General features: G+C 20.6%; 1 protein-coding gene across 4 annotated transcripts in view; it reads right to left on the reverse strand.

Annotated features, from left to right (window-relative positions):
* LOC129610238 (calcium-binding protein E63-1) overlaps positions 1–15029 on the reverse strand; it is a 67785-nt gene extending 52756 nt beyond the window's left edge. The window contains exons 1-2 of one of the 4 annotated variants that reach the window (XM_055522726.1): positions 14773–15029; positions 14526–14671 (exon numbers count right to left, since the gene is read on the reverse strand). In XM_055522726.1, coding sequence (XP_055378701.1) covers positions 14526–14671; positions 14773–14905 — 279 coding nt within the window. In that variant the 5' untranslated portion in view covers positions 14906–15029. Of the gene's footprint in view, positions 1–3347; positions 3470–4870; positions 4898–9397; positions 9477–14525; positions 14672–14772 lie in introns of those variants that run through there. The other 3 variants (XM_055522728.1, XM_055522731.1, XM_055522732.1) reach the window with 3 other exon arrangements.
* Between the last annotated feature and the right edge of the window lie 579 nt (positions 15030–15608).

Genomic DNA, 15608 nt, shown 5'->3' on the forward strand with positions numbered 1-15608 from the left:
ATGAAATTTTATTTTTAAAAATACTTGTATGTATGATATATATATATATATTTAAATCTCAACATGATACACGATTATAATAAGAATAATAATAATAAGTTAGAAAAACTGAACAATAATTGCATCGTTGCATTTATAAAATAATAAAAACTTATATACATATGTATAACAGATATAACAGATTTTTATATATTATTTAATATATGTACATATAAAAACAAATTATTGTACTTTATACACTATATGTACAAATAATAATAATAACAACAACATCAACAATATAATAAATAAAATAAAAAAAAAGTCAACAACATAAAAATTTTCTCACATTATTTTTTTCTTTTTTATTTTTCCTTATTTTTTTATTTTTAAGTATATAATAAAAATAATTTGTATATTGCAGTGTACGTATATAAATTAAAATACTAATATGATTACTTATTTTATTTGTATATTTTATAATTGTATTTTAGTATCCAAAAAAAGGAAAACTAAAAAAAAAAACACAGAAAAAAAATTCAAATATCAGAGCAATACGAAAACGAAAAACAACAAGAAATAAAAAAATAATAAGATTTTTGTAAATAAATTTTTAGGTTGTCGAAATTTGCGCTTCAAAGACTATAGTAAATATACTAAGAAAATTTTTAATAAAAATTGCCTGAGTTTTTACTCGAAAATTTAATGGAAAATAAAATAAAAATAAAAAATAAAAGAAAACAAAAAAAAATTTCAAAATTTTGTTTTCATTTTCTAATTTTATTATAATTTTTTAGTTTCTTTTCATAGTTTCTAGTTAATTCTAACAACGTTTCAGAATAATATTAGCAATAATTTAAAATTTTATTTTATTTTGAATAAGATTTGTGTGACATTATACAAAAAATGAGCTTTATAGTAAATCGAGTTGTAAAACAAAATCTGTAAAAAAAAATTAATCAATTCAGTATATAATGAATCAGTAAAATTCAATACGCAAAATTTCACTTATATTTGTAGAAATTTAAGAATAAGAAACAAACATTACATGAAATTTAAGGTACGGCTGTAGATTGATTTCATTGTTTATATGTATTTAATTTCTATTATAAATTTTTACTTTAGATATTGTTCAAATAATATTTCTGAATATGTGATATCCAGTCCAGAATGTCATTAAAGAAAAAAAATTATCGTTCATAAATATTGCATACTTTTGGGGAAGAAAAAAATTTTAATACTTCAAGTCCAAATCGAGTTCTTATAACTTCAGTGAATAATTATTTGTTTATATTACAATTAATTTTTTCAATTGTATATTAAATAATTTAAAATATTTAATAATTATATATAGTTACAGTTTTATTAATGTGGAAATTTTAATTTTTGTAAAATGAATCTTTCCAGTGGACTTTATTTGTTTTTCTCTTTTTAAATTTTCTATTTGTTTTTTTTTTCTTTCTATCTAAAAAATAAAATACGTCTATATTCTAGTACTGAAAAAAAACCTTTTGTTTTTTTGGAAACATTTCAAAACAATAAGTAAAATAAAAACCAAAACAAAATTCTAATCTAAAAATATTCTTTGAATTCACACGGTTTTTCTATAATTAAATCTTTGCTAAAATTAAAAATAGTGACACGCACATATCTAGCGTTCATTCCTCACCCAAAGTGTTTTAATTTCTTTTTTTTTTCCTCTTTGTTTTTTTATTTTATTTTTGCAATTATGATAAACACGTTTACGTACTGTTGGCCCTTATGAAAAAAAAAAATTAAATAGTTTGTCACATAATTGTGTGTGTGTGCAAATGGGCAAGACATAATAGGCATGTGTTCACTATTTTCATAAACTATTATTATGATCAAATATACGTACACATACAAATAAATTTCATAAAATGTCATCAAACTTTTGATTAAGTAAAATTTTTTAAATATAGTTGGCAATCTTGGGATATGTTATTACACATAGCATATACATACATAAATACATGTATATACATTATTTTTAATTTGATTAAAAAAGAAATTAGCAAATAAAAATTTTACTATTAAAACGTGCAATGTTCTGATACTTAATTATATATTCTATTTTCATAATAATTTTAAAGCATACATTGTATATGCATTATAAGTGAACCGAATAATGGGCGTAAAAATTTTTAACAAAAAAAATTATTTAAGAAAAATTTTCAATTTTAATTTTATTTAATATTGTAATTTCATATATAAATTGCTTTTCTACAATAGACAAAATTTTACTTTTATTACATATGCATAAATTAGTTCATAATTTGAAGATTCAAATTTTACTCTAATAATTAAAGGGATTTAATATTTTGCAATATTTATGTTAAAAAATATTTGAATGGCAATATCCAAACAAAAACTCCACAAAATATTATTTCTGACTTTTTTTAATGGAATAAAATCTATATGAATTTGAAGTTAAGCTGTAACTTAGATGTCTGCCGTCATTAAAATAACTAACTTTCGAATCTTTTATTTTTTTATTTATCGAAATTTAATTTTCCATTGTGTGGATTGTAAAATATTTTCGTGAATATTTAATTTTTTTACTTTCAGATAGATGATTTATAATGTTCATATTTCACATAATTTAATTTCTTTATGATCTGATTAACAGTCTAATAGTGTATTTCGCCTTTTTTACTCACTTTTTATTCAATTTTAGAATCAGAATTCTCCTTTTTTCTAAATTTCAAACTGAATTTTTGCATTTTTTCTCTAATTATCAACTGAACGTCTCTCTTTCAGAAACAAAGTGAATAAATTTTGTATACATTTTAGAAAAAAAAAACGAGATACGCAATACTGAATTCGAAAATTACATTATACAAATATATATACTATTTGTAAATACTAAATATATAATAGTTACTCACTTTTTTCTCACTTGCCGAGTAAAATAACGTGTAGACAATCAGACCCTAAGAATTTTCTTCTAAATTTTAATTTAATAATTAAATTAGTACCTTATACACTTTTAAAATACTTAAATATATTCCTAATTCATACTGAATTACTTTATTGTTATAGTCATTGCTTAATTAATTGGATGACGGCACTTTATACCAAATTTTATTTCTTATTGGAAAGTTATTCAAAATTTCATATTTGTTATTTTTTAATAATGATATCACATTAAAATCACCTCTCTGTATTTTTTCTTTTACAATAAATATATAAAAAGTTCAATTTCTAATTTATTGAATTATGGAGGCGAAATTATTATTCTCTAAAAATTTATTTTAAGATCATTGATCATTAACATCAACAAACATGAAATATATATGTATATATTTATAATTATGTATATATATAAAAACGTATGTTTTACTTACATTCAAAAATAAAATTTCTTCCCGATGAAGTTGAAAACTCAATGAACTTTATATAATGTTAAAGAACCAATTTAATTAATTGTTATTTACAAATTTATTTTTATAATTCAAGAAGTCAACCTAATTAATTTCAATAAACCGCACAAAAAAAAAAATATATTAAAGGAGTGTACAATGTGACTTGAAATTTTTCTTAAATATTTTTTGTTAATTTATAAACGTGATATTTAAGATTTAGTACGAAATATAATTGTTTAATTATAAAAATTTTTATTTCGTTTGATGTTAATTTGAAATCAATTTTAGATCCAATATATAAAAACAGTATGAAAATCGCTCAACTAATTATCGTATATACCTATGTATACATATATGTATGTTCGTTAAGTCTCTTTTATTTTTCTACATTTTTTGTTTCTTAACTGTCAATATTAAGAGTAATTTATTTTATTTTTAAAACAAAGAGCTCATTTTGAATACATAGGTATTTTTAAATTTATTGTATATATGCATATATACATGTTATATACATATATATACCTAAATGAATATATGAAATGACAAAACATACATAAGTCACATTCATATGTACACACGTGAGTATAATCTCTCTTACTAAAATACTGTACAGGATGAATGGACCATAATAATACTCGTATATATGTACTGAAAGAAATTATAATTAATAGCTTTCAATTATTTAGATATTTATCGACGGATTTCCGAATAAATACTATTTTTTTTTATTTTCCCGTATAGGTTTTTGATTTATGAGATAAATCTCTTTTTTCTTAAACTTTAAATTTATTGGGTAAATATTCTGCTACACTCCATAAATTTTTGAAATTTCGATATTTAATTTTTTTTTTAAATTATTAATTTTTTAAACATTATGAAGCTATATGAAATAAATTTTTAGAATAACTTTCTCGGCCAACTAAAATCTATGAGAGGAAGGTTCGTATTACATCAAATATTTTTTAGAATAACCAAAAGTTGCACGAAAATTTCTTGTCACTAAAAAAATTTTCTTAAACTGAAATATGTAGTTATTAAACGTTTTATAGGAATAAAAAATTATTGTCGCAATCTGTAACTCTCTTTTTAAGTCACTTCCAATTCTGAATTCCAACTTTTTTATTTAAGAAAACTTTGATAACACTTAGTCGTATCATTTTTAATTCAATTTTATAATTTTTTCTTAATATATTACATAAAAATTTCGAAATATCAAGTAATCTTGATGTAGCTTTCCAAAACATAGTGAAGGAATTTTGGGTAAAAAGTGAAAACGAAATTTATTAAATTGAAAGAGTTCAATTTGTTGCATCTCAAACATGTTCAATACTTGGAGTAATATTTGAGCTACACCCTGTACGTCATAATAAATACATATTTAACACTTAAATAGAATATTATTAAATTGTTTGGCAAAAGAAATTTTAAAATTTATTTTTCTGATGTAATTTTGTTTTTAAATTTTATTAAACAAAACAGTAGTATATATATATGTATATATATACCTGTTTCTGCATTATATTTAAGATCTTTCTCTTTTCTACTTATTGTTTTCATTAATAAAGAGAGATTTTATTATTCTGTTACGTGCTAAACCAAAACCATTCGCTATTATCGTTTGTTTTATTCTTGGATTCCAATAAATGACACATGTATTTCAAAATGTCACATTTATTAGAAATTTCTAAAACAATAATTTTAAATAAAAATAAAATTAAATAAGGATGAAAATGAGAAAAATTATTTCTTACATCAAAAAAAAAGACTTTAATCCAAGTAAGAAAATTTTAACTATTAAAACATGTTTGCCAAAATAACTTAGGCTCAATTCATAGAATTATTTGAAATTTAGAATTCATATTCCGTTTATTTATAAGGTTGGTAAATATGTAAATTACTCGTATTTGTGAAGTAGCACTTTTCCTCCAACAAGTGAACAAGCTACTTTTAAAAACAATCTTTTACATTATTTAAATAACATAAATATTATTTATTAAGTTTGTATTACTACTAATAAGATTTTATTACTAAATAAATTACAAATAAATTTTTGATATATACCAAAATTTTTCAAATGATTGCATATATTTAGGATGAGATAAAAAAATTTTGTAAGGGCGATAACATAATGGTGAATTCGAGGGTTAATTGCGTTAGTTAATATAAATAATAATATTTTTTACCGGCATGGTATTTAACGTTAGCTTTTTACATTTATAAAAATTTAGAAGCGGTTACGGTTTCGCAAATACAAAGTACCAAAAAATTCATATTTTTATAATTTTGAGAGGGGAAAAATTCTCTTGTACCGAAATAAACTGTTTTTTATTATTTAAAATTTTTTAAACTCCAGCTTGTTGTCAAAAATTAAAACGGTATTAAAAAATTTGAAGAAAAAAACTCAGTTTAGATAAGGGTTAATTTTAACGGCTATTTTGTTTTTTTCAATATTATAATTCAATATTAAGCCGGTCATTACTTTTCTGCGTTTGAAAAGTCTAAAAAATGTTTGTGGTGTTAACAAAAAATAATCAAAAATGCCAAATAGATTCTTAGTTAAGATCTAATTATATAAAATTTGAGCTTTCCATCTTTAAGAAATTTTGTAACCAGACTAACTAATAACTACTAATCACTTTTTTCAAAATTATTTTGGAATTGCGCTAAAAACATATCGATTAATTTACCGACAGAAAATAATTATTTTTATTTATTTAACTATATTTAATTAATTATTTAATTTTGATAGAAAATAATTAATTAAATATAGTTGTTTTGTTAAGTACCTAATCTTTTTAATAATTGTAAACTATAGCATAATTTAATTATTTTCCAAATAATTTAAAAAATTTTTAAAAGAAGTGTAGATTCATTTATTAATCTAAGAAAATTTTATCAAAAATTTTTGACTCAAAATTTACATAACAAAATTTCATAACTAACTCATATATATATAAAAAATTTGCGAATAAAATAAAAAATTTAAAAAACAAATGGTTTTCTTGTATTTATAAAAACTTTTGTCAATGAATTTTCTAATAAAACACTTCCAATAATAAATTCATTTATTTTTTATAACTTTAAAAAAAAATCTAAATTAAAAAATAACATGATGAGAATGAATATTAAAGTGTCAAATAATATTAAAATTTTATTGTATTTTTTATTCTTTTAATTTACCTTGTTATTTAAATATTTAGATATGTGTATAACTCGAAAAAAATGAATTTCGGGAAAATTGCAAAAATTTGGTTGGATTTAAAATACAAAAGAATATAAAATTCACATCAATTTGGATTATTCAACAAGCGAATTTTACCCCAACATTAACATTCTTTGTATACCAGTTGATATAAAAAAATTTATAAAATTTATGAAGAATTTAAAACCTTATAAATCGTATTTTTTGACTTAATACATTTTTGTTGTAGGGATCCAAAATATTTTATATAAAAATAATGTGTTGGGCATAATAAACATAATATATAATACATATTACATACACACATACATATATAACAACAATATTTTCAACAAATAAATTAATTTTGAAAAAATTTCTCTGTTTTGATGGCACTTTATAAAAATTAAAAATGATACTGAAATAAATTTAATGAATATTTATGTCATTGTATGAGCCTTTTATTTTTCAATTTATACATACAGAGTGCTCATTAAAATAATTTTCCCATAATTATCAGTCTACCCTCTTGAAAACTGTTATACGAGTAAAGGATGAATTCTACAATTGTTCACAATGTATGCCAACATAACAATTTAGAGATACATTCATCAACTTATAAAACCAACATTCAATGAGCAATCCCATAAGTTTGGCATCAAAAACTCATAAACTTTTTATTTCTATGTATAAAAATATTGTTATTTATAATATGATCTTTAAATCTATCTAATAATACATAGTTTTACATGTATACATAATTAAAAATTCATTTTGCTCAAATATCTTAAAAATTTAATTCAATTTTCACAATAATTGGCAACAATTCAATACACTTCAATATAACAATATAGAAATATTTTGTTAAAATTAAAAATTACTAATGAAACATGAAAAATTACAAGCAGCTTATTATTAATAAAATATAATGTATACTCGTATATATTTTATACATTTCTACATCCATATTTTGGGTATGAATGTATAAGGTGAGCTACAATTAAATTTTGGTAAATAAAAAACTAAAGTTTAGTACTTTATACCTTAATATTTGATTAATTTCTCTTTAAATTATAAAAAATCAATTTAAATTATATTTAAGATCGTTTTAACGTCGATAAAAGTTATGAAAGACCCGATTTATTGTTCAATACTAAAAATTAAAAACATGTTATTGTTTTATAACAGTAAAATATACAAACGATTCCTTTTTTTGTATTCCATATTAAATGAAATAAATTTTGAGAAATGGGAGAAAAAATTACAATATAAAATATAGATTTATTCATCAATGATGTACATACATACATATGTATTAAAATTGGATTAACTAGTTGCAATATGACAGCCATTTACAGTGTAAAAATATCTAGAAATATCAAAAAATTTGCTCATTGAAAAATGTTAGCCTAGCTATTTAATTTTTAAAATTGCATAATGTAAGCTAAAAAATTTACAAATCAATAAACAAAAATGTTATATTTTGTATGTTAAGATAAATATTTAATGTATGCAAGTGTCACGACCTTAAAATAAGATTTGTGTTTCTTTTGATGAAAACGTCAAAATATTGACAAATAAAAAGGCACACCTGTCACAGAAAATCAATCAATTCTAAATAATGTGTCTTCTATAGATTTTTTTTATTTTTTTTATTTATTTTTGCACGCATTTTTCAAAAATAATTTGCTAAAAAAAATTAAATTTAGAATTTTTTTTTTTGTTTATACCCACATACCTATATTTCAGCGAATATTTTAAATTAAATACCGAAATCTATTTTTGATTTAGTCAATTAGCATGTACATATGTTCATATGTACTTTTACAATAAATTAATGTAAGCAAAACATTTATATGTGTACATACTTAAAAACTTATTAAGTTTAAGAATATCAAACAAATTACATAGTTGCATTATAACTATGTAAACTCATGCATGTCATATGTGTTTATAAGTGTATATAATTTTACAACTCTATATATGTATATATGTATGTATGATATACATAAATATGTATTTATATTTTAATGCATATAAGCGAAAAGATCATTCACCTTATTATAAAATTATTTATTATTAAAATGTGTGCATAATTTATACTTAAAATTTTTAATATTATATTAAAACTACAATGATTCATTAAAATAAACTTTAAAATAAAATTATCTCCAAGAGAATTTAAAAAAAAACGTAGCATTAAAATAATTTGTACGTGTGTATGAATACAAATATTTTAATAATTTATCAACATTGGTTTATCCTTTAATTTAATTTTTGTTTTTCCTCATATTCATATCATGTAAGAATTTTTAACTTAAAGTTTTAAACTATAATAAAATACTGTTATCGATATACTCTTAAATTAAAATATTTATTTTATTTCTTAGTCTCAAATTAATGCGGGTAAAGGTATACCTTACTAGTAATGAAATACTTTCATATAAACTAGTAATAAAATTACTTAAATCTCACTTCGGTACAATTTATTCATTTTGTTTAATATAATAGAAAACACATATGTGTATAATTGGTAAGTATATCGAAATAATATAGACGTTGATTATTCCAAAACTTTTAAAACTATACATTGGTGCCAATAGTTTTTAAATATTCAATAATGATTTAAAATTTTTTAACTAAATTTTCCTTTCGAATCATAAAAACATCACATTTTTTCATAGTTTTAAAAAACTTTGTAAAATACTAAAAAGTATACAAAATTCAAAGAATTTATTCTTTATTATTACTGACTATTTAACAAGTTATTTTTAAATATTAAAACAGTTTAATGTAATTTAATTATATATTTTGCAAAATGGTTTTAAAAAAATTATTGTTATATACTTACTGCTGGTAAATTACTCATATTCTCTTTATTATCAATTTTGATAATTTTTACTTTATATTCCAATAAATAATGAAATTTTTAAAAGGTATTTTATTTAAAAATTTTATTTAAATACAAACGAATGTATTTATATAAAATTTATTGAGTTTCAAATATAAATCCAAGTAAAAAATTATTTATTTTCAGTTGGAAAATATTACAAGAAATACAAGACGATCACTATACTTTTACTAAACATATTTTCGAATATTTCAAAAGAAAAAGAATTTTTTAATTATGTACACATTAAAATTTTAAAAAATTTATAAAATTTAAAAAATATTTATTATTTAAACATAAAATTTTCTAATAATATAATCAATAATCATTAATTATAATTATATATTATAAAATTTTAATATCACTTAATTTTTTAATATTATTTATATAGTTAATAATATTATCAACATAAATATGTATTAATTGTATTTATATATATATATATATATATATATATATATATATATATATATATATATTTTAACACTATCAATATTTTTTATTACTATTTATCACCACTATCAATAAAAATTAAAACCAATGAAAAAAAAAAAATTTTTATTTTCATGTAAGTTCTGTTTTACTAAATAGAAATTAAGTAGAATTTAAAAAAAAAAACACGACATAGGAAAAAAACTAAATTTTTTATTTGAAATTTATTTAAAAATCTTAAATTTTTATAATAATTTCTTTTTTCTTTTACTTTCTTTTTTTCTTTCTTTCGTATAGATTTTTATATAAATATCAACTGTGTTCTTTAAAGTTTAAATGAAAAATGGACAGATTTTTTTTTTCAAAATTTTTATAATAATTGTTTTGTGACATATAATATTATATTTATATATATATAAATATATTTATTCAATTTACAGTTCATAGCAGTGTGGAATATGAAAATTAAAAAAAAAATTTTATAATTTCAATGATTTTTCTTTTATTTTTATTTTATTTTTACTTCATAATTTATTTTAATTTTTTCTTTTTATTTTTATCGTATACTATATGATATAATAAATATTATAATTGTGTATAATCAAGAGTACCCCATAGTATATTAAGTTAGAAATTATACCTAAAATTTTCTTTATTTTGTTTTTCTAAATTTTTTTCCTTTTATTTTTTGATTTTCGGCCAAAAACAATCAAATAATACTTTAATATTTTAAGATTAAAAAAACAAGAAAAAAGTGCCCAATCTATAATCAAGGAATTAAAATACATAATTAAATGAATTCGTAAGAGGTACATATTAGGTAAAATAAATGAAAATGTTAGAATAAGTTTATGTGTTTAAGCTCAAATCAACTGCAATAGTAATTAAGATAATTTCTTAATAGGGTGTTCAAATTTTAAATTAACATTTATACAAATGTTGTTAAAATGTTATTAATATTTAACAGTGATTATTTATTCTTTTTATAATTTACTTAAAAAATATTTCTATATATTTTTACACATTTATAATAGTTAAACAAATTCACTCGTTTTATAAATTTCAAAATACACGGCCTTATTATATTTCCGATTTTAATTATGATGATAATTATTGATTACAATGATTATAATTAGTTTAATGATTTTTGTTTTAATTTATAATCATTTTTATACCATACAAATTAATTATTGTCTACATTAAAGATTTAACGTTGATAATAAACACAAATTAAAAATTCACTTCTGCAATGTTTAAAAAGCATAACGTGACATATATTATACATAATAAAATATATAATTAAACACAATATAATTTTAAGATACATATAATAATACTATGCTTTTTTTAATATTTTTCTAGTTCAATTTTTTTTCAACTAAATCAATCCCAAATTAGAAATTCGTTTAGAATTTTATACAGTTTTAGTCTCTTTTTAAAGATATTGATTTGATATACGAGTATATTCATTTGCATACATATATTTTATTAAACAATTGAAAATTTTTTTGACATCGCTTTTCACAACCTCTTGCACATAATTTACACTTACACAAAGTTTAAATTCCTATGTTCTTGTCGTAAACCGTTGCGGTTAGTTTAGATATAATCGTTGTCATGTTATTTTGATAAGTTAAACTATATATCATAACTATACATCACATATTACTTAATATCAACAAGATTTGGGTTCATTTAAATCTTTAATAAACTAATATTTTGTTTTTCAATCATGCCTATTATTCAGATGGAAAAAAGCTCGCATTAATTAATTAAAAAGTCTGGAAAAAAAGGCACAATTACCAATTGATTTAATTAAAACCGGTAGTTAAAGAACAAAAAGGTTTAAAAATGAAAAGAAAATTTATTTTAATTATGCATTAAAAAAATTTGCATCCAAATATATATGAATATACACTAAGTCCAGAAATTTATGGTTCCAGAAATTTATGTCGTAACTCGAATGAATTAATCAAACTATTTAATAATATAATTGACCTGTTTACCTGTTTAATTTTAAAGAAAAGGTAACAAAGTTTAAAAAAAAAAAAATATAATAACGAAACCAAAAAAACTAAATTTTGTGACAAAAATAAATCTGGTTAAGTTGATATATATCACTTCAATTCATATTTTTAACTACTGGCTAGCATTTTTAACTAGAAAGGGTTTATTATTGAAATAATGAGCTTTAGTCTTGTTTCATAACTAAATTCGGTATAAAATTTTACTCAATGTCGTATCAGAAATAATGTCGCAAGTCGAATAAAAATGGTCCAAATTTACATCATGTCGTTACTCGAAATGTCGTATTAGAAGATGTCAGAAATAGCATCCCAATTTGCTCTAACAATTCTCAATGAAGAATAATTACAAAAAATCAAAAAAAAAATTTTAAAAAATATTTTAATGATTAAGTCTAAACATTGCATTGTAATATTTACTTTTTTTATTTGTTATTTGTGGTTCTAACTTTCTATTATTATTTTCATTTAGCAATGGCAGTATTGTTTTTATTTCTATTTGTATTTTCAGAAATTGGTAAGGCACAGAAAACGTAAAATAAAATTTTAAGAAAATCTGTTATTAATTGGCGAAAATGTCGGCCCTTACTGAAGGCCTAATTGCTAGAAATCAATGGATCCCAGAACGAAATCAATTCATGAAATCCCCAAGCCACAATTATACCTTTCATTGAAAATAATGGAAATTCGACTTTCTCTTAATGAATAAATAAACAAAAAAGAGGTAATTTTAACTTAAAACACAGTTTAAACAATAAATTTTTCAATTTTATATTTTCTTAGTATGACTTTTCACATATTGAAAAATAACTTTCAAATTCATATGCATTTAATTCAACTTAAAACTTAATATGTAATTCATATGTACTTCATATGTAATTCAGCTTAAAACTAATTTAATGATAAATATAACAATCCTTTTTCATAACAATGTTTTATGTAGATTAAATCATATGCTTGTACTAAAAGGCACCTAAGTTAAAATAGCATATTTTTTTTCATAAAATTTATAAAATACTTTGAGCACATTTTGCTTGGAGCTAGCTTATGTTTTTCATATTAGTGTTCATTATGATTGCGCTTTCATTTAGAAATTTGAAATTTAATTTTTATTTAAATAAATTGACTAATTGCATCTAGTTTTAAATCTATTAACTTTGAATACTCATGGAAAAAAGGAATTAGCTCTGATCGCAATCCTATTTATTCTACTTGTATATAAATTCTTTTATCCTATAAAACAAATTGTTATTTGCTTAAATATGATTATGCTTATGTAAATCTTTTATATAATATGTATTTATATTTATTAATAAATTTCTAGTGTCATAGAAAGATTTATAAGAAAAAAGTTTTATATTTATCTAATTGTCCGATTAAATGTATTAATTTTTATCTTTGGAATGATTTAATAATCTCAATAAATTAAATATTTAAGTATTTATTCTATCATTATTACATATTCTAAAATTGCTTTTTTAAATTTGATATATAATTTTCTGATATTTTAGGATTTCATATTTACGATAATTTAAATAAACTTTGTATTTTCTTCTTATATTAATTTTTCTCAAATTTAATCAGGAAATTTAATATTACTTAATTTAACATTATTTAATTTAGTATGATATATTAATATTGAAATGTGCTATAAAAATGTTTTCTATCACAAAATCGTTGCATTTAAATATACATATGTATTTTTAAAATATGTTTTAATGGAAGATATTTTAAATTTTAATATTAAAGAATGAATTTTGTTCGATATAATATATAAGTCACTTAAATTTCTACATTATATATATATATATATATATATATATATATATATATATATATATAATTTATTGACTAGATATTTAAACATAATCTCAATCAAGACATATTTAATGCCAAAGAAAAACTTGTGTCTCAAGAATTTAGAGAAGGAAATTATGTTGAAATAATTTAAAATATTTTATCACAGGTCAAGATTGAGTTTAGTTTATAACTACCCAACTTTCATATTAAATGTTCATATACATGTATTTTCATAATTTTTTCAATGATATGAAAAATAAAAGAATTGAACGGCAGCAATACTTATTTAAATCTCTTAATTCTTACTTCCGAATTTCTCAAAACATTGCTACAAGATATTTTTTTTATTTCACTTTTATATTAAAAATATGTTGGTAAGTAGCTACCAGCTTGTCCTGTTTTTTAGTTATGCTTACACAATGGAGTACCTGTACGATATTTTTCTTGAACCGTCATTACTTCTTATATTAGCGTCAGTAATAAAATGTTGAACAAAATTACTTTTTGCTAGTATAAAGGTGTAAAATAAAAAATAAGGAGTAGCTACAGTTATAAATATGTAACAAAACTGAGAAATTCTGTCAGTTTGACCAAAAGGATAAAACAAGTATCCCCTACGCACAGCATCTCTTGTGTGATGAGTAAAAAATGCACAACAAATTATAGCAAGAAATAAACTAATTTTAAGAAAATTGAAACAACTTGCAAGAACGTAAAGAATAAAAATTATTAAGGGAATCATTGAATTATGTAAAAATGGACGATGTGTTAAAGATGTTGCATCCTATAAATATAAAAAATTAAATTAAATACAAATGAAAATATTAAATTACCTCTAGTTGAAAGGACCTGGCCTCAATGAAGTGATCAAAATCAATCAAAGAAGATATTGCAAAACAAACTAGAATTAATATCCATCCTAATAAATTAGAGAGCTTATCATACATTTGGCATATAAATGCTATTCCTGATAAAGCACCTGAAATCAATTTGGGTTTTTTAACGATATGCTTACCAAATTTATTATTATATACATATGTACACGAAGTAACTTTTATTTTAACAAATTTCTATACGTACCTATAACAGCATGAGTTGCGTTGTCACAAAGTGCTCTAAATATTGGATGATTAATATATTGCACAAAGTTATCTCCAAGTAAGCATGATATTATTACCAATGTAGTTAATACCAAACGAATATAAATCATCATAATAACATCAATAATAAGCAAAAGAATTCAAAAGCCGACTTCAAAATAAGGTAATTATCAATATAGTAAAGCATACAACAAGAAATAGATATGTATTTACTACATTTCCTTTTGCGGTAGGTACATGTATTGACATTACGTATTCATAATATTCACTTAAATTCAAAGCATTGGAAAACAGTATTTCTCATATGTTTGATGACGTAAAAACAATCAATAACATAAAGGTTTGCTTAAAAGAACGCGTAAAGCATAGAGCATAATGTCAAAAATCTTTCATGCCAAATTACTTTCTTTAGAAATAGGTACTGCCATGAGCTGTCATAAAATTTATTTAACAACGTGTTTATATATTATATAAGTATTTTATAAAATGTTTTATTTTATTTTTAGAAATATAAAATTTGAGATATCTTTAGAAGAATAAGGTTTACAGTCGACTTTTTCGATTTTCAAACTCACGAATAAAAGTATAACACCCTTCTAGATAAGAGGGCAGCAGTTAAATTAATTTATTACAAAATGTAATTTTCAAATACATTTTTACACATGATTTTTAAACGATATTAAATCGATGCTTCATTGATTACTTTCCGATAAGAAGAAAGGGTACTTTTGGCCTTTTTTTTTTGATTTTCTTTTAATTCCTTATTTTTTATTTCTCTTAATTTTTAATTTCTTTTATTTTAATGCTTCAAATTTA

The sequence above is a fragment of the Condylostylus longicornis genome, unplaced genomic scaffold (genome assembly GCF_029603195.1).
Source record: "Condylostylus longicornis isolate FDR11 unplaced genomic scaffold, ASM2960319v2 ptg000044l, whole genome shotgun sequence".
NCBI lineage: Eukaryota > Metazoa > Arthropoda > Insecta > Diptera > Dolichopodidae > Condylostylus > Condylostylus longicornis.